Source organism: Planococcus citri, chromosome 3 (genome assembly GCF_950023065.1).
Source record: "Planococcus citri chromosome 3, ihPlaCitr1.1, whole genome shotgun sequence".
NCBI classification, from domain to species: domain Eukaryota; kingdom Metazoa; phylum Arthropoda; class Insecta; order Hemiptera; family Pseudococcidae; genus Planococcus; species Planococcus citri.
The window spans coordinates 28331590-28358837 of NC_088679.1; the positions used below are offsets into that span (position 1 = coordinate 28331590).

Consider the following 27248-nt stretch of genomic DNA (forward strand, 5'->3'; position numbering starts at 1 on the left):
CATTATGACTGCATTTTCAATTTTACATATTTGCTCATTTCGTCATCTCCAGAACTGATCTTGAGAAAACCAACAATTATGGCATTGGAGAATACTATAGAGCATAAATTCTGGTACGAAGGGGAAGGGGGGATTTTCTCCAAGTCTTGTTGAACATAAATTTAAAAAATTAACCTTGGAAAGTTGTAATAAAGAGACAAAGGCCCTAGGCAGATAAGTATGGTCGAGCGGCCCCCGGGACCTTCAGAGATGAAACTCATGTGGTGTATAGGTACCCCCAAGATAAGTATTTTCCCCAAGTTTTGGACCTCAACTCTGAGTGGTTCTTGAGTAATTCCTCAAAAATCGAAAATCGTTTTTGATTTTTTTCTCAGGATTGACTCGGCCGATTTTTTTCAAACTTGAACCAACGTGTACGCGTTCTAAAGGGCTTTCCCCAAAAAAGTCAACAGCCCCCTCCCCCCACTTTTCCCCCTTCAAAATTTAGATTCAATTTTTTGAGGTCCCCCTTACCCCCCAAGGCCTTTTGGCACACTTTTCGAAAAATATTTTTTAGATGCAGTATTGATCCTAGAACAACATATAACTTACCCAAAATTGTACCTCGGGTGCGCCATAGTCAAATTCGACCAAAACCAACACCACCTCACCAGTAATAATAAGGTTAATGTGGTACCTACGCCACTGCTATTGAAGTAATTTCTGGAGTATTGTTTATAATGTTGTAATTTTTAAATGAGAATGATGTTTTTGAGAGTCGTTATTCACAAATTCCCATTTAGGGGCAGCGAAGCACCCCCTCCCCCAAATTTGGGCGAAACTTTCAGAAAGAAACCTGGGGCATGTGACATATCGAATTATATGTTTTTGATAACGCTGAACACGAATATGACGTCAGATTTCTGATTGGACCCCACCCATGGCCCCCAACACCTTTCCAAATGAGATGAAAATTCAAAAAAAAAGGTTTGTTCGTGCGACACATGAAATAGTATGTTTTTGGCGACGCTGAAACCGAATATGACGTCAGATTTGTGATTGGACCCCATCCATGGCCCCCAAAAAAATTTTTGGACAATTACCCATGGGGATGAGGTTCTGGGAGCAATGGATGACGTCAATTTGAAAAACTAAGGCTATATTCGTGTTCAGCAATATCGAAAACGTACTACCTATTTCATGTGTCACCAGAATGAAACCATTTTTTTAGGATACTCCCCTTGGGAAGGTGCTGGGAGCCGTGGACGGAGTGCAAACAAAAATATGACGTCATATTCGGTTTCAGCGTCGCCAAAAACATACTATTTCATGTGTCGCACGAACAAACCTTTTTTTTTGAATTTTCATCTCATTTGGAAAGGTGTTGGGGGCCATGGGTGGGGTCCAATCAGAAATCTGACGTCATATTCGTGTTCAGCGTTATCAAAAACATATAATTCGATATGTCACATGCCCCAGGTTTCTTTCTGAAAGTTTCGCCCAAATTTGGGGGAGGGGGTGCTTCGCTGCCCCTAAATGGGAATTTGTGAATAACGACTCTCAAAAACATCATTCTCATTTAAAAATTACAACATTATAAACAATACTCCAGAAATTACTTCAATAGCAGTGGCGTAGGTACCACATTAACCTTATTATTACTGGTGAGGTGGTGTTGGTTTTGGTCGAATTTGACTATGGCGCACCCGAGGTACAATTTTGGGTAAGTTATATGTTGTTCTAGGATCAATACTGCATCTAAAAAATATTTTTCGAAAAGTGTGCCAAAAGGCCTTGGGGGGTAAGGGGGACCTCAAAAAATTGAATCTAAATTTTGAAGGGGGAAAAGTGGGGGGAGGGGGCTGTTGACTTTTTTGGGGAAAGCCCTTTAGAACGCGTACACGTTGGTTCAAGTTTGAAAAAAATCGGCCGAGTCAATCCTGAGAAAAAAATCAAAAACGATTTTCGATTTTTGAGGAATTACTCAAGAACCACTCAGAGTTGAGGTCCAAAACTTGGGGAAAATACTTATCTTGGGGGTACCTATACACCACATGAGTTTCATCTCTGAAGGTCCCGGGGGCCGCTCGACCATACTTATCTGCCTAGGGCCATTTCCCGACTTTTTTGGAAATTGAATAGCACATTTTATAAAATTTTTTGTTTCTAAATTTCTGCACCTGGAAAATATCTGTTCTTGGTAATGGTTACCTAACTTTTAAAAATGTCGAATTAAGAAATTGACTTCTTGCAAAAAAAATAATAATTTACAAGGTAAGTAGGTACATACTTGAATTATATATTTTCGAAAACTTCAGGCCTTTTAATCGACGATTCAAACTCAAAAACACGTTTAAATCCAAAAATGAACTCCTCACACAGAAAACAATCAAATTTTAAGAGCTTCTGCCCCTCACTTTGTTCGGGCCTTTTTGCTTTAATTTTTTAAAACTGAAATTTCTAAAAAAAGGTTATTCAAATTCTCAAACTTTTAAGCCAAAAAAATCAACTTTCTCCCATAAAAAACATAGTTCTTCCATCTTTCACTTCTCAAAATAGGAATTTTCAAAAGCTTTTGGCTTCGCTACGTTCGGTCTAATTTGTGTTTTTTTTTACAAAATAAAAAAAAAATTATGTTTGCGGCTTCTAAAAATTGAAAAATGAAAACAAAATTTTTTATGAATAGAAATTGATTACCTACATACGAGTTATTATCCACGCACGAGTATATTAATTGACAAAATTATCTATTCATCTTTTATTTTACATTAAAAATCTCACATTTTTATTCGGAAAAATTTGGGAAATTTTTGGTTGACCCCCCTCCCCTCCCCCGATGAATGCTTACTTTCATCCCTGGACGTCGTTGAAAACTTCGAAAAAATGTTGATCGATTTCAAAATAATATTCAGTGTGCATCTATGCATTATCTAATCTTATTACAGGTATTTAATCTGACTTCAAGAAACTTTGAAAAAATTGCTATAAATTCTTAACATCGTGTCAAACTTGAAAATTTTTGAAAAAATTACCAATTTTTGGAATTTTCACTCAAGTAAATCGAAATGGACGTTCAGATATGAAATCTCAATTCAATCAAATCTGACTATAAAGAACTTAGATTTTAAAAAAAATTATTAAATTGCTAAAATTACACCAAACTTTCAAATTTAATAAATATGGATTTCTGACATTTTGTCTGGCTTTTTGACACTTTGATGCATGAGATACCTCGATTTTTGGAAAGATCAAATGGACTGAAATCCTCCCTCCCCCAATAAAAATTTCAGCAGCCCGAATTGATCATCCGATTTTTAGCTAATCCTTTCTCAAACCAACTCCTCGAGTCCAAATTTCGCGATTTTGATCCATTCTGGAGCCTCCTGCTCGATTTATAATTTCTCCAAAGAGCACAAAAATTGAATTGATTAGCTGAAAATCGGAATTTATGAAAGTTTTTTCCTGAAAGTAAGTGGATATGCTTGTGAAAAAAATTCACTCGAGCCTCGAGGTGCCCACCTGAGAATCGGGTCATGATATGGAAAAACTCGTTGAACAGGTCAAAAATAAGACACGAATCGATTTTCAGCAGCATAGATTAATTTTTATGCCTTCTGAACAAATCCAAAGTCATACTGGAAGCTCCAGAATGGCTCAAAACTGTGAAATTCGGTTCGAGGTAACACTTGAGACTAAAATTCATCACTTTTTTATACCTAACTTTTTTGAGTTGTTCTGCTAGGAACTTTTCACAGATTTTATAAAGTTTTCAGTTCTCATAAATAAACCATAGAAAAATAAATGAGCACGAATTGAGCGAAAGATCTATGAGAATGAGAATGACAAGTGTCAAAGTCCATTTCAGCCCTTTTTTACGTAATTTTGCAAAACCTGGAAAATAAACAAAATGAAAATAAGACCAGTATGTAGCAAATTTTACCTTCAAGTACTGTCCAGTTTGATTGAATTTCCAGTTTTTTATGGAAAAATAATGCGAATCTGCATTTTTTAAGAATTTGTCAAAAATCAAAAAACGAAAAATTAAATGTTATTAAAATACCATAAGAAAAGCTTAACCAGAAAAAAAACCATCCTATGTAATGGCAATCCAAAAACTTGACCATATTATTATTTATTTATTGGACATGGACATCCTGAAAAAGAAAAAAAATAGGAACAACTGCGTTTTTTCCACTTTTAATACCTAGTTCTCAAGTTCTCCTTCCCCCTCCATTCGATTGGAAACTCAACAATATGCATATGTTTTGAATTTTAAAAAATTCACTTTCTTTCCATCAAATAAGCTCCCTTCAGATTGGTTTAAGAATAAAGAAAATCAGTAACAAATTCTGAATTTGCAAAAAATTTTCTGAGTGGTATTTTTATAGAACCAATCAATTCACTGGAAATTTCAATAACAAAAAATAGATACATAATACCTCGAAGGCTCGAATTCCCATTCAAAAGCTCTAACTTACCTACCTCATGAAATTCCAGCAACCAAAAATAAATGAACAACCCAATATGCACATCAAAAAAAATTGTATTACATTTCATAATATTCTTCATCAATCAATCAATCTCCAAATTAGGATGAAATTTATGATCTCGATGCAAGACGCTTTCGCAACTGGTTGTCGATGATTTACACGTAGAACATCTGCAAGTAACTGCTTGAATAAATTCAAAAATATCGGTGCCAGGTTCGATACCGTCGTCGCAATTTTTCAAAATAACTTTACTTTGCTCCGTTAAATCGTGTAAGCAAACAGGATGATGAGATTTTTTAAACGGAAATTTCCAGTCTGGTATCTGGAATGACAAATAGGATACTTAGCACTATAAAAGTTGACCAATAGGTAACTGTTATTAAAATATTTATAGGTAGATAGGTACTTTATAACTTACCTCATTCGAATCACATCTACCCCAACACGAAAGCATAGGAATCACATCCCAGCACATTCTGCCAAATGTATCCTTTTTGGTCATATTATGATAGTAAATTCTTCGATGGCAAGACAACGTAGATTCTGGATCAACATCCGCATTGTTCAGAGCCACGAGACAAATCACAGCAATCAATACTTTCAACATTTTCAACTCCAAATAAAGAACTGAAAATTCAACTTGGCACTTCCACAACGTCTTCTTCCAAACACATCTCGTACCTTATGCCATATTTCCAATTTTTACAAGGGATAAAAAAATTATAATTTTGACGAAGATAACCATACCAATTTATCGTCGTTTGAAATAGCTGTTCGTCGTAAGTATCAATTGACGAAAATAACTTCGATTTTCAATCTGCATTTCATGTTAATTTAATAGCTTCCTCCAAAGATTTTCATCAAAATGATAGACACGATCGTTAAGTTTTGTAATAATAGAATTTTGTACTCGTATTTCGCTCTTTCGTGACGCAATATTTAAATTTTCAAGTTATTTTTAACCGGTGATTTTTTGGTCGAATTTCCTTACATTTGAGAGCAATTGTGTCGAAATCTCCAGATTATAAACAATAGATGGCTATTAATATAACGAAAACAAATAACAAGCACGAAGGGTTGAATAACTCACGACTTTTTTTAGTCAACAAAAGTCGTTCCACCAGTGCATGGTAAGTTTGCCTTTTCCCTTTTATTACTTTCGAAAAAATTGAATAATGCATTTAAATTATAAATCGCCATCAACTACCTATAGTGTTTCTATAATTTCCCGTTTGTTGTACAGAATCAGATTTTATCACTTCATATTGGTCAAGCAGGAATCCAAGTCGGTAGTGCTTGCTGGGAGTTGTTAACCTATGAGCAGGGCTTACGCCCTGATGGTGGCATTGCAGATACCATCGTCGATTTCAACCAACAATGCCCACCCGAAGAGGACTACTCCTGGTCAACGTTTTTCGAATTCAACCCATCGAATAAATACACCCCAAGGGCTATCTTAATCGATCTAGAACCAACACTAATAGGTTTGTTTGAATGATTTCTTTTTTCTACATACTTATATGTATTCTGCACCTCCCACAACTTTTTCATTCCTGAAATTATTATACATATATTTTTTTTTTTTTTTTTCAAATTTTGAACTCTTGTTTGCGTAGATGAAATCCGAAACAACAGTCTTAAAGAGTTATTCAGACCGGATTGCATGGTCACCGGTAAAGAAGACGCTGCGAGTAATTTTGGTCGAGGAATGTACACAATTGGGCGCGAATTTTCCAGTAAAATTTTAAACGTTATACGGAAACAAGTCGAGCTATGTCACAATTTGAGTGGATTTTTTATTTATCACTCAATGGCTGGAGGTACCGGATCTGGATTGGCCACTTTACTGATACAAGAACTTGCTCATGAATATCCTCGTCTGCATAAACAAGAAGTGGTTGTGTATCCTTGTCCCAGGGTAAGTACAGCATCGAGCATTTATGCATTTCAGTAATCTAAGAAACCTCAGGAAAGATTATAAAAATTTTCTATGTTTATTCCAAGTGAAGCATTTTCGACGCAGGGAATTTCTCTTAACTCGAGTGCAATTTCTCATAATTTTTCACGATTCCCTCAGAACAAAAGAATTTCCATTTTTTTTTCAACTCGCGCTGAATTCCTTCCTAATTTTTGGTGTCAAATTTTAGTAGGTACCTAGACCTATTACCTACCTAAATGTGTTATTTTTTCAATTTCACTGAACTTGAAAATACCTAGTTTCTCAATTTTTTTCAGTCCAAATTTTCAATTTCATCATTTTTTCAACTTCGGGAATTTTTTTCATGAATTTTTCCAACTATATAAGAATAATTATGGAAAACTTTTCTGAAGTCAAAGTAAAGTTTTCTCAATTTTTTTCAACTTCAAAACAATTCTTGTTTTTTTTTTGTTTGAAAAAAATCATCAGATAATTTTTTAAATTAAAATTCTGAACTTTCACACAACTTGGGGAAATCTTTTTAAAATTTTTTCTAACCCATGAGGTCAATTTTTTCGACTTTTTTCAACTCAAAATGATTTTTTTTTTCACTTCAGCAATATTTTGTAAATTTTTCCCCCTTTTTTTATGCTCATTTTTTTCATCTACTTTTACTCAAAAAAATAATTTATAATTTTTTAAACATTCGAACTCATTTTTCTCAATTTCTTCAACTTGAAAACAGAAAAAAAATCTATGTACTCAAATTCTCAATTCTTTTAGTGTTTGTTTCTTCAAATTCGAATGATTTTTTCGATTTTCTCAACTAACTGTACCTACCTACCTACCTACCTACCTACCTACGTTCTGTGTACTAGCAGACGTTGAATTTTTATTGAGTAGGAGCAAATTTTTTCAAATTTCTCCAACTCATAAGGCTCAATTTGCTCAATTTTCTCAATTTTTCTCAACTTGAAAACTACGTTCATGAGAAAAAATATTTTCCTGGTCAAACTCTTTAATTTTCTCACCTTTTTCCAGCTTAGAGATTTCTCTTCTCAACTTTTGAATTCATATTTGGCCTGTATAATACTCATTCAATTTTTCAAATTCATATCTTCATGTTCAAATTTTTCAATTTTTTCAATTTGAAAACACTTCTTATCATTTTTCAAATTGAGTTTTAAATTTTTTCATAACTTTTTCCACTCAAAGTGAAAATTTCTCAATAATTCAAACTCAGATTTTCATTTACTCGTATTAGAACAGAAGATCATAATTTTTTCATGTTTTGTTTGAATTCAGAGTAAAGTTCTTTAATTTTTCAAACAATTGTGCATTTAAGTGCAATTTTTCCTGGATTTTCCTCAACTTGAAAACATTTTTTAACCTGTTACTTTTGTACAAATACTCAAATTTCCCAGATTGTTTTCAATTTGGAAGAATTTTTTTGAATTGTTACTACGTGCTCATTCTCTTCAATTTTTTCTTCAACTTGAAAACAGATTTTTATCATTTTATCAACTTAAAATTCGAAAATTTGCAAATTTTTTCAACCAGAAATGAAATCCTTTAAATTATTTGCCCTAATTCTTAATTTCTTCATTTTGAGAGTACCTATATTTGATTTTTATAAATCCATCGGCTTATTTTCTAAACTTTTTGAACCCTAAAAAAGTCTTCAAACTCATTTTTCAACTAAAATTATTAGTTTTTGCAAATTTCAACTCTAAACGAACTTTTCCTAATCTAGCTGAGATTTTTATTTTTTTTTTCAATCTGAAAGAAACGTTTTCAATTTTCAAGGTAAATTTTTCACATTTTTTCGAAATTCATGGGCTCAGTTTTTTCAAATTCTTTTCAATTCTAAAACTATTTTAAAACTAAAACTGGAATCAATAGCTTTTGCAACATTTTTTGAACTCAAATTGAAATTTTCTCAGTATTTTAAACTCACGAACTCAATTTTTTCGATTTTTTTCAACAGTTTTGAATTCCCATCTTCGCAAATTTTTCCACCTCGAAAGTAAAATTTTTTCAATTTTTTAGCTCAAACATTGAAGTTTTCGATTTGAGAAGGTTTTTCAATTTTTGAGGCAAACTTAACTCAATTTTTTTAATGTATGGGCAGCATTTTTTCAACTCCAAAACAGCATTCAAAATTACTTTCCTTCTCAAAAGCATCATTTTTATAAATTTTTAAAACTCGAAATAACATTTCATCAATATTTTCAACTTACAAGCTCAATTTCTTCAACTTTTTCCACTCAGAAGTGAATTTTTCGGAATTTTTTCCAACTCTAGTACATATTAGGTATGGTATTTTTCATGAATCATGATTTTCAGTGATTTAAGTAAAAATAGGGATATCTCAATCGTTTTGAACTTGAATACCCAACTCGTTTACCTTCAGCTCCTGAATTTGAGAATTTTACTTTTTTTATTTTTCGAAAGCATGTGCTGGTTTCCACTACTCAAAAACATTTTTTCAAAACTCAAGCTTTTCAAGTTTTCATTAAGAAAAAAAAATCAAAATATTCATTTTTTTCAATTGAAACGTAAGTATGATCGACTTTTCTCAAGTCAAAGCAAAATTTTACCAACTTTCCTAATTTTTGTGATCAATTTTTCCAATTTTCCTCAACTTAAAAGACAATTTACTCTCGTTTTCTCCAATTCACAAACACAATTTTCTCAATTTTTTTCGACTCTGAGCATAATTTTTTCAATTTTTCGACTCAAAAAAAAATCTTGAGCCCACAGCTCAATTTTTTTCAGTTGAAAGTAAACTTTCCAGACATTGCAAAAGCGAACCCTACCCTCCCTCTATTCACCACACCCAAACTCTAATATCAAGTTCTTTCTTTTTTTTTTTTTGCAGCTCTCCACCGCAGTAGTCGATCCTTACAACGCAGTTCTTTCCACCGACGGTACCTTAGAATCGAGCGATTGCGCATTCATGATGGACAACGAAGCTTTATACGACATCAGCACCAATCACCTAGACATCGAAGGTCCAACTTACACCCATCTGAATCAAATCATAGCTCAGGTCATTTCATCGGTCACAGCTTCGTTACGATTTCAAGGCTCGATCAACATAAACATATCGGAATTTCGTACCAATCTCGTACCCTATCCTCGAATCCATTTCCCACTGCTGACATACGCACCCTTGTACTCCACCTATAAAGCTCTGCATCGCACCGTTAGCATGGTCCAGATAACTCGACAATGTTTCCAGCCAACTCACCAGCTCCTAAAATGCGACCCTAGTAAAGGGAAGTACATGGCCATATGCATGATGTACAGAGGTATCATCAAACCTAAAGAAATCGCTCAAACCGTACAGGAGATCAAAGACAGCAGCGTGCAATTCGTTAATTGGTGCCCGAGCGGATTTAAAATAGGTATAAATTACCAACCACCTGTCACCGTACCTGGAAGTGATTTCAGCGTGGAATCCGCAGCCGCCGTTTCGATCGCCAATACTACATCGATCGGCGAAACGTGGGCTAGGGTTAATTATAAATTCGATTTGTTGTTCTCGAAAAGAGCCTACGTTCATTGGTATCTGGCAGAAGGTATGGACGAACAGGATTTCGTCGAAGCTCGAGAAAATCTAGCTGCTTTAGAGCAGGATTATATCGAATGCGAGAACGATTCGTTCAAACCGAAAGACCAATCTGAAGATAGTCGTTCGAAGAAAGCTACTTTTAAAACAGTTTCATCCAATAAGGTGACTACTGGTGGAGCTGCAGATCCAAGCAATGATACATCCGGTGGTCAACCAGTCAGCCCAATTTCAATCTCAGGCAAATCTTCACCTAGCACTGGTTAAAAAGGATAACTCCAACTCGAAAGACAACGATGAGGCCTTCGACACCTCATGTAACAACACCTTCACCACCACCACCACAATATCTAAAAGAATCATCAATATTATAGGTAAAATTGTACGAATATCATATCAAAGTCAACCATATGTAATCCAATATAAGTAATTTCTTCGAATATGGCAAATTATAATCATTTTTTTTTCAATACCATCTCCAAGGTCGATATAAACATTTATCATAAAAGCCAAAAGGTTAATCGTAGGAAACTATTTAACGTTCATTTAGCAAATCGATTATGTACCTCACACTATGCCTACATCATCCCTCCCAAAGGTGTTTTTTTTCGAACCAACTTCCGTGTAAAAATCTCCTTAAACTTAGGAAAACTCCGTTTTATACAAGAATACAATTTTGCAATCAAGTTCAACACGAGTAGGTATAGAAAATTAGGCCAAAAGCGTGTATCGCCAAGTTGCATGTTTACTGCGCTCCGAGCTGCGGTAATCGATGAGAAAAGTATACACAAATTCCCGCCACACATCGAATAACTTAGCAACCTATCTGAATCAACAACAATGAAAATATTTTACGCGCTAAAAACGTCCACCGTCTGTCATACGGATGCGAAATGATTTCCACTCATACCGATACGGAAAACGATTGGAGAATTTTTAAAATACTTTGTACCGATACGTCCTCCTCGACAAAGGTAAATGCACGTTTACGTAATCGTTTTATTTAGTCGCGTTGTATTTTTTTTTCAGGCTTCTGGTTGACGTTTTACCAACAACAAGGTGGTTATCAATGTACAGGTAGATTTTTCTCCGTGACGTATTTTGACGCCAGTGTGCATAAAATATACCTCTACCTATAAGTCGAATAGATAAAAATATAAATCCGAGGTAAGATATGGCCGATTATAGGTTATCCATTATTTCGTTAGATTTTCTTATTCTTATTCCATTTTTTATTAAACCATAAATTACATAATACAATCGATACGAATTAGAATACAATATCGATTTTCATTCTGGAACGAAAAATTATTAAAATAAATCCATTCGGTATAATATTCGAGTATATCTAAATAAATTACTTCATCGAGCACATCAGCAGTATGTCTTAGTACACATTAGCACAGTCTTTCCTTCTTTCTCTTTCCTCAGCACCCACCTAATTAGAATGACTTACACATAATCTCCTAGCTGCTATTACTTAATACGTACGTTATTCTGTAATTTATTTTACTCTAATTTCAAGATGTCGAACGAAGATTTAAGAATACACGACGTCACCACGAGCCTTCGAAGTGAATTAGCAGCATTACAGTATAAAAGAGATCGTTTACTAAATGAGGTAAAAAACATTCTTATACTGTTATATGTGCACCTATCTTTGTACTTGTACGTTAAGTAAATTCTTCAAAACGTCTATCGAGTAATAATTTAAACGGTGTTTATTTAAATGGTAAACAAGTTGTAAATGAGTAAAAGTTACGCAAAACTATTACACGTTGAGAATAAGATGTTCAATTCACCTTCGATATGGCATGGCCAGAGTTGATGTTGTCGTTGCCCCTTGAACGCCCGTCTTGCCATAGCCAGGATGTATGTAGTGGAAGCTGCGAGTAATGTAGGATAAGTTGCGGATTGTGTTTTCGAAGGGGTTAATAACGTGTTACGTTGATGGATAAATCGTTGTGTCTTCGATGCTTCTGTGAGAAAATTATAGCATTTTAAAAATTGTTCATGATTTGAAAAAAAAAAAAATTGTACATTTTTCAAAGGATTATTCAAATTATGTATAAGGGAAATGTTTTTTGAGTATTTTTGGAGAATTTTGAGCCCAGAAAATTGGATCATGACTTTTGGTATTTTTGAAACATTATCTTGTGACTTCTCAAAATACGAGTACTTAAATGAAAATTTCGATAGAAAATCAAAAATTTTCATCAAATTTTTTCTTGAGCACTTTTCAAGAATTTTAAGCCCAAACATGAGTCATGATTTTCTGCATGTCTGAAAAAGTGATATTTAACCAATCAAAATGGGTTACAATTTTCGAAGAATGGCTCAAAATTCTTCAAAAGGGCTCAAAAAAAGTTTCGATAGAAATTTCAGGTTTTCTGCCGATATTTCAACCCATTTTAATAAATCCCATGAATTTTTTTCAAAAATGCTAAAAAACGTTTTTGTCAAAATATTTTCAATTTCTCGCGAAGTTTTAAGCTATTTTGATAGATTACGATAGCATGACACTTTTTCCGAGATCCCGAAAATTTTGATCCAATTTTTTGGGCTCAAAATTTCACAAAAATGCTCAAAAACAGATTTAACCAGAATATTTCAATTTTTCGCGGAATTTCAGCTATTTTGATGCATTGCGTGACACTTTTTTTCAACAATCTCAAAAATCGTGACCTAGTCTCAGACTCGAAATGCTTCAAAAAATGCTCAAAAAACATTTTCGTCAAATATTTGAATTTTTTGAGAAGTTTTAACCCATTTTGATGCATTGCATGAAGCTTCTTTAGAAATCCCAACAACCGTGATCCAATTTCTTAGGTTAAAATTTCTTCAAAAATACTCGAAAAAGATTTGTCAAAACATTAATGAATTTTTCGCAAAGTTTTTCAATCATTTTGATAAATTGCAGGATATTTTTTCAAAAATCCCAAAAACCCACGACCCATTTGTACTCAAAAAGTTTCAGAAAAAGGTTCAAAAAACATTTTCGTCAAAATATTTGAATTTTTTCCGAAATTTTAATGCATTTCGATGGATTTTTCGATCTCTATGATACCTTTTCAAAAATACCTAAGAAGATGACCCAGTTTTGGGCTTAAAATTCTTCAAAAATACTCAAAAAACATGTTTGTCAAAATATTTGAATTATTTGGAAAATTTTAACCCATTTTGATAGGTCGCATGACACTTTTTCAAAAATCCCTAAAATTATGACCCTGCAATTTTGGGCTCAAAATTCTTCAAAAATGCTCAAAAAACATTTTCGTTGAAACATTTGAATTTTTGGAAAATTTTAACCCATTTTAATTAACGTGACACTTTTTCAAAAATCTCAAAAATCATGAACCAGTTTTGGGCTTGAAAATTCTTCAAAAATTCTCAAAAAACATTTTTGTCAAAAAATTTGAATTTTTTGGAAAATTTTAACCCATTTTGATAGGTTACATGACACTTTTCTAAAAATCCCAAAAATGATCATGACTCAGTTTTGGGCTTAAAATTCTTGAAAAATGCTCAAAAAAGATTTTTTGTCAAAATATTTGAATTTTTTGGAAAATTTTAGCCCATTTTGATAAGTTGCATGGCACTTTTTCAAAAATTCTAAAAATGATCATAACCCAGTTTTGGGCTTAAAATTCTTCAAAAATACTCAAAAAACATTTTTGTCAAAATAATTGAATTTTTTGGAAAATTTTAACTCATTTTGATAGGTCACATGACATTTTTCTAAAAATCCCAAAAATGATCATGACTCAGTTTCAGGCTTAAAATTCTTGAAAAATGCTCAAAAAAGATTTTTTGTCAAAATATTTGAATTTTTTGGAAAATTTTAGCCCATTTTGATAAGTTGCATGGCACTTTTTCAAAAATTCTAAAAATGATCATAACCCAGTTTTGGGCTTAAAATTCTTTAAAAATACTCAAAAAACATTTTTGTTAAAATAATTGAATTTTTTGGAAAATTTTAACCCATTTTGATAAGTTGCATGGCACTTTTTCAAAAATTCCAAAAATGATCATGACCCAGTTTTGGGCTTAAAATTCTTCAAAAATAGGTACTCAAAAAACATTTTTGTGAAAATATTTGAATTCTTTGGATCATTTTAACTCATTTTGATAGGTTGCAAGGTCACTTTTAGATAAGTTCACAACGGTTTATTTTTACTCAAAATTGAAGAGGATCATGCACTTAGAAATTTTACTGCACCCAATTGTGCCAGCTCAGCGATTTATTCGCAAACTTTGATTCAATAATAGACGTGATATCAGCTCTTTTATGGTACGGATATACATTTCTTCAAGGCCTCGACTTGATGACGCCCGCAAGACTATTCTGTGCTAAATTTGCCCAACATTTTTTCTGAAATTTTAAACCCATAAAACGCTCGCTGCATTTTTTGGGCAAAAATACCAGCTGACTGAACACTTTTTTACTTTTTTTCTGGTCCAACTGTAGACTATCCTAGAGAGTTTTTATTTTAAATAAAAATTGAAATTTAACAAAAATCATTTTCTAAAAATTTATGAATTTAGAATAAACATTACAGTAAAATTTCTGATTTTCTTAAAATGTCTCCAGAAAACAACCTTCAAAAAAAGCTAATTTTGAAAATGTAGTTAAGTATCCAAATATCCATCATTCAAAATATTGATGAATATGTTCATTTAATTTGAAATGTTGATATAAAAAAAGGCAAAATTTTTTTCGTAAAAAGGATGATCAAAAATAGTTTCCAGTTTTGCAGTCAACTAAGCATCATCGAGTAAATGAGTTCTGTAAAAAAAATTCAAAATTTCGGAACTCTATTTAAAAACAAAATAATAAATTTGGAAATTTTCAGCAGTAAAAAAATTACTAAAAAGTTACACCCGAAGTACTCAACGAAAAAGTTGTTAAAAATTGTGAAAAGTGGATCAAATATTACCAAGTAGGATAAAAAATCATAGCGAAATTTGATCAAGATCTCAAAAAACACGCGTTAAAATTACAATAAAATATTCATCAAATGTTATAAAAATGGAAAGAAATTTTGAAAAATTTTGTGTAAAAAATCAAAAAAACTTGTAGCATCTGCATAAAAATTACAAAAAAGGTAGGTAAAAATTAATGAAATTTTAGTAAAAATTGAAATCTAGCAAAATTTACATAAGACATTGATAAAATTTGATGAAAAATTACGTAAGTAGGTAATTTGATAAAATATTTCGGAAATGCAGTAAACAATAGCAAAATTTCTTCAACAGAACTGTTTTTTTTTAGCAATCAACTTATTTTCAAAAATGGTAGCTGAATTGATCCATCTGACTAATTTTAATTTCAACAGCAATCTCAGGAATATTTTCATCTTCGATTTTAAAACCTTTCTTACTCGTGAATTCGTGACCAAAGCTCATAATTTTTCCCACATTTAACCCGATTCTTCATTTGGACAGCTTTCAGACGTGCAAACCCAACTGAAATCGCGCGAACAACGCGTCCTCGAACTTCAAACAGAAACAGAGCAGCTGAAAGAGCAAGCAGCTCGACAAAATTCCATCATCACCAGTTTACGTAATCGAGTTCAAGTAAGCAATATTCTCGACTCTCGTACACATCCTCGTCGAAAATACACAAATACCATTCATAGTCGAGTACCTCCGACCTACTATGTTCTTACTCCTCGTAATCTCCATACAGGAATTGGAAGAACGAGAGCGTACCTTAAACAATGCCCTAACGCGTACGGAAATGTCGGTGGAAACGCTAACTCGAGAGAATCGTTACCAAAATGAAAAAATCAAAGAAATGGAGATGAAAATTAATCACCTCGATATGGAGCGTAGCTCCGAAGAACAGAATAAAAAGTACACGCAGAGGAACATGATTGATGTTGTTAAGCGTTTAGCTACCGCTTTGGGCGCTGAACCAACAGAATTTACTGCCGTTGAAACCGTCTCTCATAAGGCTTCCGATCTAATTCAAGTAGGTACCTACATCTAGGTACAATATTTGCCCTGCAATTTTTAATTAATTTTCTATAATCATTTTCTCACACCTGTTTACAGGACGTCTCCATGTTAAGAACGAAAACCTTCAGTTTGACCGATAATCTGACCACCGTCGAAATGGAACTTCGTAATTGCAGGGAACAATTGGAAAAAACTATCTCCGAACGGGAAAGCTTGAAAAGACAAACGACAACGTATATCATAGAAATCGATAGATTAAAACAGGTGATTCGATTTCTCGCGCTATCGTTATAATTTTACGCACTGCGAGTGCGACGACGATGTCCACGATACTTAACAATTTCTCACGGGGCGCCTTCACGTTCTCCCATATATGATCGCAGGATAAAGAAGCATTGGAAACCAAGCAAAGAGTACTCGAAAGAGAGCTATCCGAGTTGAAAGATAAACTACAGATAATGACCAGAACTCTGAACAATGCCACTACCGATATTTCATCTCAAGAAACAGCCATCGACTCGTTGAAAAGTAAATTCAACCAATTGCTAGGTCGTTTATCATCACATATGCTACTCGTATAGGTACCTATATGCACGTATAATGTCGTATGTACACTACAAAACCAACTGTTAAAGGAAAAAAAATACGGTGTAATTTCATTGCGTCATAAATGTCGCGCAAATTTTAACGTTTTTGAACCAGTTTTCACATCGAAATCGACGCGATGACATACTTTGGCGAATTCTTCTACACATGAGTATATATATAATATACGCACGTAAATTTCGTTATATCAAACACCGAATCGAGGCAACAGGACAGAGGTACCACTATATCATTGTAGACGATGATTCCGCAGCAGAGGAATTACCTTTATTAAGATAACGTATGCGAGAAAAGTGTTTATACATGTAGTGTAGTTGTAAAGCCATTAACATTTGTAACATGTAGAGTAGACGTACGTAAATGCGATGAATTAGTTTCGCAATAAATCTCGTACTTGGATAAATGGTATGGGAGGGAAGGAGGAGGGGGAGGGGTCGATTGTCGCTATTCGTCTCCATGCTGTATAAAACTGAAAGTATTCGTTAGGTTGGTATTGGTTTGAAATTTTCGTCTTTATTTCACATGTAGGTTGGTGATAAATTTCCAAAAATTTTGAATAATTTCAAAAATTTAGGAAACAGAAAATTTGTTAGATTGAGTATGTAAAAGAAAATCAAAAAAACATCTAAAAATACACCATCACGCAAAATTTTGAAAGCTGAATCTCACTTGAGGAGGTGATTTGCAAAACGCAACAATTGCATTTTTTTCGTTTTCGAATTAGCATCACTTTCTTATAGGAAATTCAACGGGGAATTCAATGGTGCCAACCCCAGAACTCTAGGACCACATTAAGTACCTCTAATCTTCAATAAAAGAAATCAATTCACGTCAGAACGCAACAAATACAGGGTAATTCGCTTCAAAATTCAACAATTACGCATTTTTTGACGTTCTTGACGTGTTTCATGATGGCAACACTGAGTTAACTAAGTCATATGAACCGAAACGACATTCTACCATCATTTTACACATTTTTTAGCCAACAAAACCATGTTACTAGTACTAAAAGCCAAAATTATCGAAAAAAATTTCAAATTTCAATTTTTTTTCCATTCAACTATTTTGTCTACTTCTGAAATACATACATAAACATAAATGTCAGAAACCAATTCCTAGGGTCCAACCCTTTCATATGAGGCCCCATTGGGCAAAATCCCCCCACCCAAATTTGAGTGACAGTTTTTTGCAGTTTTCCAAAATTTTGAAAAATGTTGCGTTTTGCAAATCACCTCCTCACTTTTCCATTTTTGGTGAATTTTTGATTCATAAATCATATTTATAGGTTACCTGACTTGAAATCAAAATTCTATTCGAATTTAAATACAAAACTAAAATTCATTTTGAATTTTTGACCTTTCATATCAATTATTCGCAGTTTTAAGCCGGCTGACTTTCTTACATTTTTGAATCTGTATAGTATATAAATTTATTCTCATAAGGGAGAGGCACCAAAACAGAAGTTTCTGATTTTGAGACCTACTGAAATTATCATTTTTTTTGTTGATTTTCTCAAGCAAACTAATTTGTTGAATCATCAATCTAATTCAAAAAATCCCCCCTACGCCCCCCTCCCCAAAAAAATGTGAAAAAATCGTGAGCTCAAAATCAATTAATCTCGAAGAAAAATTCAAAAAATTACTAAACGAAAAACAAAGGATTATTGAAAGTTGAAAAACGTTAAAATGATGATAACTTTTTTTGGGCTGAGCGTCAGAAACGTGAGCAGAAATAAACCAATTTCCACATCATAGAGAAAAAAGAAGAAATAGATCTATAGGTAACAAAATCTAGCTGGAGGCTCCAGATCGATTGTAAAATTTGATTTTGCGAGATAGATTAAGCCAGAAACTGATATTCACCACTTTGTCATTTAACATTTTTTTCAAAATTCGAAAAAGCAATCAAGTTTCAGAACATGCTTTTTTCAAATATTCAATTTTCCCTATGAAATTAAAGCTGCACAGTGCACATCTTCTCTTGTAATACTCTCCCATTTTCCTGTAAATTCCTAAGATAGATTTCGCCGGCCCTACAAGTTTCAGAAGGGGGGGGGGGTTGAAGGGACAGACCATCGTCAAAGCAAGATAGAGCACCCAATCTGGACGTTAGAGCAACCCTTTTCACCCCTCTTTTATGATAAAAAAAAACTTTGGAAGTGCTGAGGAAACGATAGCCCTTCCTATGCAATCAAAATCAGCAACCTCATCCCATTTTTTAAAAAACGAAAAAAAACCTGCAAAATCAGCGAACAGGCGGGTAGACGATTTTGGAAGGCTAAACACGTAAGTCAGTGACTTTGGGAGTCCAGACAACCGGGTCAACGATCTTTATAGACCAGACAGATTAACCTTATAAAAACCTAGACAGACGGGTGAATGACCTTAAGAAGCTGGACAGATGGGTCAATGACCTTGAGAGACCCGACAGACAATTTCGGGAAGCTAGACAGACTCGCAGAGAACATTACAAGGCTAGATAATGGGGTCAATGACCTTAAGAGAGGTTATACGGCCGGGTCAATAACCTTTCGAGATCACGTAAAAGGTCATACAACCTTGATAAGCTGGACAGAAGGGTCAATGACATTAAAAGAGCAGACAGACCGACAGACGACCTTGAGAAGCCAGACATACTCGTACACCCAGACAACATTAGCAAGGGTAGACATGAGGGTCAATGACCTTAATGGAGGTTATACAGCCGGGTCAATAACCTTGGGAGGACACACAAAAAGACATACGACCTTGAGAGGCAGAACAGATGGGTTAATGACCTTAAGAAAGAATACATACCGACAAATGACCTTGAGAATCCAGACATACACGCAGACAACCTTGCAAAGACTAGACATGAGGGTCAATGACCTTAAGAGGGGTCATAAGGTTGGGTCATTAACCTTTGGAGGCCAAACAAACGGACAGACAGATATACAGCGCGGGAGACGACCTTGGTAAGCCAGGAAAACGCGTTAATGACCTTGAGAGCCCAGACAGGCATGCAGATAACCTCTAGAGGATGAACAGGAAGGTAAATGATATTAAGAGGCGAGGCAGACATACTGACAGATGACCTTGGGAAGCAAGACAAGTACACACAACCTCGCTAGGCTATACAGGTGGGTCAATCACCTTAAGAAGCCAGACATAGGGAGACAGACGACCTTGAGAGGCCACACAGACGGGTGAATGACCTTCGAAGGCCACACAAGAAGACAGGCAACTTTGAGAAACTGAACAGACGGGTCAATGACTGCAACGGGTTAGACGCCGATCAGACACACAACCTTGGGAAGCCACACAGACGGGTCAATGACCTTAAGAAACCAGACAGATTGACCACCTCCCTCATTCATACAATCACACGTTAAACTTCTGTAATATGGCTAGTGTGGGTGTAGCCAGAACAAAATTATCCATCAACAGATTATCTGTTTTTCAAGATTACCTACTCTCTGTCTCTTACCCCTACTCTGAAAACTGAAATTGATAAAAAGTTATTGAATCGAAATTCAAATTACAATTTCGAGCTTTTTAGGTGATAAAAATTGATTCAGTTTTCGACGCCACAAAAAAATCTTTTCTTTTACTTAATTTTTTTTTTTTTTTTTTGAAGCTCTACTTACCTCCTTCTCTATTTTTTTTTCAAAAACTCTCAACCCTTTCCTCAACACCTCGATCACACTCCACTCCAACCATGCTCTCCAATCACTTAAAATCTCATTTTCATTACTTCCAGATGACGTGAAGAAAAAAGAAGAAAAAATCCAAGAAGTGCAAAACGAGCTGACGCATTTACTAGAAACACTCGCCATAATTACCAGTACTCCGACGCATTTCGTCGAACCTCAAATTCACACAATAAAAGACCGGGTTAAACAAATCGTCCACGACATTAAAGAAAAAACAATAGTAAGTCAACTTCATCCAACAGTAAATTCGTCTCAGCATATCTAAATTTACCCACCTCTATCCTCATCAAATCCGTTATAGTTATTTTTTCCCCTCTTTATTAATCACGTCTTATAGCACATTACATTACTTATTCGTACCTACGAATTACAGGAATTGGAAGATTTAAGAACAAAATATACATGTTTATCGCAACAAAGCACTTATGACAGCGAATTAAGGATACAAGAAAAAGCACGTTTGAAATCGCTAGAAGAAGAAAAATCGTTGCTCGAGACACGATTGCATAAAACCGAATCGGAGTTGACGTCTTGCGAAATTATTAAAGAAAATTTAAAACGTGATAAAGTCATAGTACGTATTATTGCGATTGCGAATTATTCGTATTCCATTTCCATATGCAATATGCATATGTAGATGTGATGTACATATTATGTACTTGTAAGTCTCGTACTACTATTAATAATCTCAAACGAGTTCACAATGACCACGAACCTTACTCGTACTTATACGCGAGAATTTACACCTTCTTTTTAATCTTCGCTTTTCTCGCAGTTTGTCACATTTCTCGATCGTTTATCACGAATTTTAAACATGGACGAGATATCAAAAGAAGTCGGAATCGAGCTTCATACAGAATCCATACTTTTACGTACAGAACAATTGGCAAAACTCGAAAGTGGAAAAACCATCGACAAAGTAATTACCTACCTACCCTTTTTTATACAACCCATATCGTCTTATCTATGTATGTACGTATGTGAAATATTTTTTACAAAAACACTTAGGGTCGATAGGTGGTCACATAATTCGTCTCAATAACATGACAACGTATTCGCCCATAGTACATCCAATAAATTTAAAACTCGTGTTAACACGAGTTTGTCAAGTTTATTACATTATTTCGTTTGCATACGAGAGTTACCTACACTAAGTATATGATTTTTATGTGTAATCGCAGCTATTAAACTATTACCCGTATATACCGAGTACCAGATTTCGAAGAGAAAAAACAACGATTGACCCTCATTGCTGCGACGTAAGGATACCTATCTAGCTACGTAATTTTCAATTTTAAAAATCGTTCACATGTCGAAAGGGGGAAAATACCTATTCGAACTCCCAAGTGCCTATCTTATTACTCGGCACTCTTAACGTATCGCGAATACCTTTATATTGTATCTATACCCTCTACACCTCCTTTCCACTAATTTGTTGACGATGGTGGAAAATCTGTACACTGAAAGGAATTTTATTTCTGATGCTCGTATACTTATTCGAACAGGAAATCGTATACATTCTTGCTCACGTAGCTATCCACTCGTCTACTGTAATTTATGTAGGTACTTCATTCAACTTAGACTTTTTTTTTAGCTGACACAACTCAATCCACTTTGTAATACTTCGCCGTATTAATTAATATACTTCTAAGTGACTCGTATAACTACGACGTAGGTACTACTAAATGATGAAAGTACCTAAACGTGTAATTAGAAAGGTTAGTATACAGTGTTTATTACTGTTCGTTCATCATATACGAGTAATACGAGTACGAAAAGTCAGGTATGAAATTTGCCAACATGATTGAAGTGCAGGAGGGCAAGAGAGAGGTGCACTTATCTCTAGAGTCGTAGAGTGTTTGAGGAGTGAGCGAGCAAATTGAAAAATTCGATGGAAACAACTGCTGATGGACAAGTTGTCTACCTTGAGGATTGGAGGGGCAAATGTCATTTAAAAGGAAAATAAAACGTGAAATTAATTTTCAATTATGGGAATGGATAATGCATTGAAAATTGAAGAAAAGTTGACTGGTTGAATATTTGCCAACCTATCATACGATTGAAGAAATGAAGCTCAACGAAAAATGCCTCTGCCCTCTGCTCCTCTTCTTCTCTAACCTGTATCTCGATCTAACAATAAGTACCTAATTAATGTACTCTTCTGTGTGTGTGTTTGTTTTATGTAAGTCAGCGGTTGTTTATCAACTTCAAAAGAGAATCAGAACGTTAAGGGAACAATTACAACGAAGAGATCTGCATTTAGATTTATTACGTAAAAAGATTAATTTACAAGAAGAAAATACGCGAGTACGATCGCTTCTGGAAGCCGAAAAAGAAGAAGCTAACCTTAGGTAATTTAGACATAGATAGATACGTATGTATTTTGCACTCGTTGACTTGTTTTACATGTACATATTTAATGCATGTAGATCTAGGTATCGACCACGTTCTGTAAAATAAACTATGTGATTTGGTTATAGGGTGAAAAAACTACAAAAACAAAACGATAAGTTACAACTGCAGCTGACCGAAGCCAGGGCTGTAGCACGTGATTTGAGGAATCAGTTGAACGAAGCCGATGAATTTAAGGTTGGTGATGATCAACGTTTACAATACTTCAAACCATGGCTTAGCATTGATTGAAATAGGTTTAATATTTTGTTTGTCTGATGATTTTACAGACCAGGTCGATTGAACGAGGGCAAAAAATAGAAGAATTACAAAAACGTTTAACCGAATCCGAAACACTCAGGATAAGATACCTCGAAAAACTGACTACCTTGAAAGAGCAGGTATGATATTTTTTAGTCAGCAGACGTTCAGTTTGCCCCTACCTTATGGGACTTCTTTCTATATTTGGTGACAAATATCATCAAAAACTGCTCAAAGTGTGCAAAAATTATTTCGCAAAAATGTGGAAAATTTGAAGTTTTGTTCTTTTTGAAATCTTTTTTCATTTAAATGGGAAAAAGAGCATCAGAAACGTGCTCTGGTTGTCCAATAAAAAAAAAAAAAAAAAAAAAAAACATGAAAAGTGGCCTACTTGAAAAAGTTTTGGTACGTTTCTGTTAAGAACCGCCCCAATCATTTTCTGAACCATCCAATGACCTAAACTAGGCAATTGTCCTCTCACTGCCTCGCTCTTGAAAAAATAGCACTTCCATCATTTCTTTCTACACAAATTATTTTTTCAAACCTGAAGTTTTTTCGATTCGATCAGGTTTCAAAGTACAGTAAATTTTATTATTCATTTTTATGAAAATCATCTTCATGTTTTCAATTGAAGCATATGTTTCCAAACTGCACCAAGTCCATTTTCAAAGATTCTGAGGTTGCAAGACCATCTAGCATAAATTTGCGGCCCAAAATGGCTGATTTTTTGGTATGTTGTGCCTAAGGGTCTTGGCTACAACATATCAAAAATCAGCCATTTTGGGCCATTTCTAATATTTTTTTGGACTTAGTGCGTTTTGGAAACAAATGCTTCAATTAAATAAAATCAATTACACGGATTATGCAAATGTTTAATGACGTATTTTTGGGTAATTGCTGTACAAGTTCAAATCTCTGATTTCTTTTTTGATTTGTCACAAAAAAATTTGTCCAACAACTCGATCAAAATTTCGGAAAATTTTATTTTTTGAAATTAAATTCAAATATTTTTTTCCTGTTATAAAATAAGCACTTCCTTAAATCAAAAAAAATCAAACTTTTACTATATTATTTGACAATTTTTTTAAATTTCCACTATTTTTCAAAATTTATAACATTTTTGCACCAAATTTTGAAAATTTTAAAAACTGACTTTTCTGAAATGATTGTTGAGAATTTTTCAAATGATTATGGATTTTTTTTCAGTCGTTCAGTCTCATTTCAATAATCTCTTCTGCTTCGGATTCTTTATAAAAGAATCTGGTTTGGCAATTTTTCCATCATTTTCGCAATTACTTAAATATTTTCATATGAAACGAAAATAAACGTAAGAAATTTTCAGTCTTAAGGGTATGTGTATGAAATACGCAGACATAGATATCATTATTTGAGAAGAAAAAATCAATTTGACTTGATCGAGGTGTCTAGGAAGCAAAACAAAATGCAAAATCTGGACAAAAAGCACGACTTTTGGCGGGAAATTCTTCCAAAGTACAAACTTTTTTTGAATGGTGAGAGGGGGAGAAGATCAATTCAAAATTTATTCAAGACCAAGAAAAATGGGAAAAAATTCAAAAAATGAACAATTTAATTGAAAAAATGTAAAAATTAGGACTTAAATTGCTGTTAAATTTTGGCAACAAGGCAAGCAATTTTGGCAAAAAAGCAGGACTTACAACAGGAATTTTTTTTCAGTGTTTTAGGTTAAAAAATTATTCGTCAGAAATTCTTCAGGTCAATTTTTCTTGAAGGTTTCGATTGGCGGGGGGGGGGGAGTGCGAAGAGCAAAATTGATTGAAGTCAAATTTTTTTCAGATCAATTTTTTTGAAAGGGAAATAAACAATGAAAGAAGCAGGATTTTTAGCAAGACATTTTTTCAAGATTTCAATTGGGGAAGGGCAAGGGGAGGGCAAAATTGATTAAAGTCGAACTTTTTTTAGGTAAATTTTTTTCCTCTCTTAAAGAAAATTTGAAAAAGAAAAACAATGGAAGAAGTAGGGCTTCTTTGCAATACTTGATGGCAAAAAGCAGGACTCTTAAAACAGGGAATTTTTTCAAATATTTCAAGATGGAGGAAGAAATAGTGTCAAAATTTGCTCAAACCAAAAACTCTTAAGCTCAAAATTCATTCATTTTCAATTTTTATTTTTTATTTTTTTTAAATAACGAGGAAAAAATGAAAATTTTGAAAGAACATGAATCAAAGTTGGATTAAAACGTGGTAAAATATGCAATTTTTTTGCAATTCTGGCAAAAAATTGAGATTTTTTTAGGCGAGCAATTTTTTCAAATGTTTCATGAGGGAGAAAAGAGGTGGAGTCAGAATTGGCTCAAGACAACGTTTTTTCAGGTCAAAGTTTCTCCTTTTTCGAATAGAATTAGAAAAATTGAAAAAAAGTCAAAATTCTGGAAAAAGAGAAACACTTTCAAAAAATGGAAAAAGTTATTTTTTACAATTCTGGAAAGAAAAATAGTGCAAAAGATGAGAGGACATATGAGCAAAAATCAAAAAAAAAGGGGGGAAGCAGATTAAGCAGGATTATTGTAGACACCCTGTTGATACCATAAACAAAATTCAAGCACCCCAACTTCATTCTCCTTCCACTCTTCCATCCTCAATTTCACAATGATCTCTCATCTCGCACAAAAACCCATCTCTAATGTATCGAAATACATTCGTTTCGTCAATTTACAGCTACGAATTACCTCAGAAACCGGCGACCAAGACAGAACGATGAACGAGCACACCATAAAACTCCTAAAAGAAGATTTAATCAACGTAAAACAAAGTTTATCGGAATGCCAGCGAGCCGAGCACATGGTACGATTGTCTAATCGGGCTTTTCCTCATATTCATCATCTTATTTACTCACTTATCCTTAGACTGCGATATACCTATATACGAGTAATTCGTGAAATATAAACCTCGATATCTGCCAAGAATTAACGCTCATTTCGCGTGCATGAAAATCGTAAACTACGTTGATATATTTAATACCTACTTAAAGCTCACGAAAGAAATAAAAAATAAAAAGTCATTAATTTAATAGCACAAACACATACCTAACCTACCTACTTATTTATTTATTTCACACCAAATGTACAAGAGTATAGAACTTGAAACAATTAAACATAGATGTAGGTACTATGTACATACGTTATAAGATTCTCATCATCGTTTTTGTTGGTTCTTTTTCCGCAGCTTTCAGATTTACGCAGATCCGTTGTCAGTTTACTAGGACTCGACAGCACTTGTCCAGATTACGAGATAGTCTCCAAACTATCTAAATTAATCAACGCTCATCGAGAGTACACTTTAGTTACCAAAAGGTACGATGATCCTTTACCCATGGCCGGAGCCATCAGTCCTCGATATGGTACGTTAGATCATTCGGTTGGCAATCGTTATCTCACCTATGATTCCAAATACTACGATGCTCTTTTGGACGATGTCGATGCTAGTATAAATGCTGCATCCAATAAAAGACCCACTAAGAATTTCTGAGACAAGATCAACCGAAACGATCTTCACGCGTAATCATTCGAAGGATGTGATCCTCGTCGAAATGAAACAACAATTTGCGAGCAGAATAAAAGAGATTGATACGTATTTTAACGTCGCGTCGTCCAAATCAAAATTACATACCTACGTACGAGTCGTTGTTAAGCAGTGTTCACTTTTTATTTCCTTTAAATTTCGTCCGTTAAATATTTATGGTACTTAAATATACCTAGTTGAAATGTTAGATTATTATGTAACTTTGTTAATATTATATTGTTACTTATACTTCTTGGAACGTAATGTTTATTTCCTCTCTTTCTGAATCGGAAAAAGTAACAAAAAATTCACACTACACATTACAGATACCTACCTATTCTCCCCTGTCATTTTTTCTCATCCCATATAAACGTGTAGGCATTCGTAATGACAATTAGTATTCATTGTATACCTCCTCGCAAGAACGATTATCTCGAGTAACAAAATTAGCACATTGATGTGATTTAAAATGAGTTAATTCCGTTCTTTCGTTAGCTTTTATAAAACGAGATTCGCTTGAGAAGTATACTCTATACGTCTACGGTACAACGAAACATCTACTTCCTAAAAAAAAAAACACCTCTTTGGGTCATATTGTGAGCTCGTTATCACACCGACAATACAAATAAAATGTGTTAACGCGTTCAATAAAACTCTACAAGAACAAGACTATTGGATTCATACTTTCATAGGCTCGAAAATAGGATACGGTCTAAGACGATATTTGAAAAGAGAACATTTGAGGTGGATGTTGCAGAGAGAGCAAAGATCACACTAAAAAATTAATCATTCTGATCAAAATTTTAGAACTTAAATCGATTTCTTGATCAATTTTTGA

The 27248-nt window shown here is 34.0% G+C and overlaps 3 protein-coding genes and 1 long non-coding RNA gene across 6 annotated transcripts in view; 2 read left to right on the top strand and 2 right to left on the bottom strand.

The window, feature by feature from the left end:
• Positions 1-4504: 4504 nt before the first annotated feature.
• Gpb5 (Glycoprotein hormone beta 5) lies at positions 4505-5507 on the bottom strand. The gene is made up of 2 exons (XM_065355699.1): positions 4888-5507; positions 4505-4791 (listed from the first exon to the last, which is right to left on the bottom strand). Exons 1-2 carry the CDS (start codon positions 5074-5076, stop codon positions 4552-4554), a joined length of 429 nt encoding a protein of 142 aa, XP_065211771.1. The 5' UTR covers positions 5077-5507; the 3' UTR covers positions 4505-4551.
• A 56-nt stretch (positions 5508-5563) lies between these two features.
• Positions 5564-10401, top strand: LOC135839595 (tubulin alpha-4 chain-like). The gene is made up of 4 exons (XM_065355691.1): positions 5564-5599; positions 5713-5953; positions 6086-6387; positions 9269-10401. The coding sequence occupies exons 1-4, from the start codon at positions 5597-5599 to the stop codon at positions 10226-10228; spliced, it is 1506 nt and encodes a 501-aa protein (XP_065211763.1). The 5' UTR covers positions 5564-5596; the 3' UTR covers positions 10229-10401.
• A 234-nt stretch (positions 10402-10635) lies between these two features.
• On the top strand, positions 10636-26669 carry LOC135839594 (coiled-coil domain-containing protein 170). Of its 3 annotated transcripts, none has more exons than XM_065355687.1 (15): positions 10636-10935; positions 11487-11582; positions 15407-15538; positions 15651-15935; positions 16019-16186; positions 16306-16450; positions 20267-20439; positions 20593-20793; positions 20995-21138; positions 21401-21478; positions 22407-22570; positions 22700-22808; positions 22901-23011; positions 25568-25693; positions 26075-26669. In XM_065355687.1, the coding sequence occupies exons 1-15, from the start codon at positions 10855-10857 to the stop codon at positions 26375-26377; spliced, it is 2316 nt and encodes a 771-aa protein (XP_065211759.1). In that variant the 5' UTR covers positions 10636-10854; the 3' UTR covers positions 26378-26669. The 3 variants fall into 3 exon arrangements, with proteins under 3 accessions (XP_065211759.1, XP_065211760.1, XP_065211761.1); XM_065355689.1 differs by lacking the exon at positions 10636-10935 and adding an exon at positions 10965-11128; XM_065355688.1 differs by lacking the exon at positions 21401-21478 and having other exon boundaries at positions 10653-10935.
• LOC135839603 (uncharacterized) overlaps positions 11576-27248 on the bottom strand; it is a 241553-nt gene continuing 225880 nt past the window's right edge. Inside the window, exon 21 of the long non-coding RNA XR_010557623.1 lies at positions 11576-11940. This is a non-coding gene — a long non-coding RNA (uncharacterized LOC135839603). The remainder of the gene's footprint in view (positions 11941-27248) is intronic.

Coding starts and splice junctions, on each gene's coding strand:
- Gpb5 (XM_065355699.1), bottom strand. CDS start 5,076: ATGTTGAAAGTATTGATTGCTGTGATTTGTCTCGTGGCTCTGAACAAT. Junction 4,792..4,887: donor GTAGATGTGATTCGAATGAG/GTAAGTTATAAA, acceptor TTGTCATTCCAG/ATACCAGACTGGAAATTTCC.
- LOC135839595 (XM_065355691.1), top strand. Junction 5,954..6,085: donor TCTAGAACCAACACTAATAG/GTTTGTTTGAAT, acceptor TTGTTTGCGTAG/ATGAAATCCGAAACAACAGT. Junction 6,388..9,268: donor TTGTGTATCCTTGTCCCAGG/GTAAGTACAGCA, acceptor TTTTTTTTGCAG/CTCTCCACCGCAGTAGTCGA.
- LOC135839594 (XM_065355687.1), top strand. CDS start 10,855: ATGATTTCCACTCATACCGATACGGAAAACGATTGGAGAATTTTTAAA. Junction 16,187..16,305: donor AAATCGATAGATTAAAACAG/GTGATTCGATTT, acceptor ATATGATCGCAG/GATAAAGAAGCATTGGAAAC. Junction 20,440..20,592: donor ACATTAAAGAAAAAACAATA/GTAAGTCAACTT, acceptor TACGAATTACAG/GAATTGGAAGATTTAAGAAC.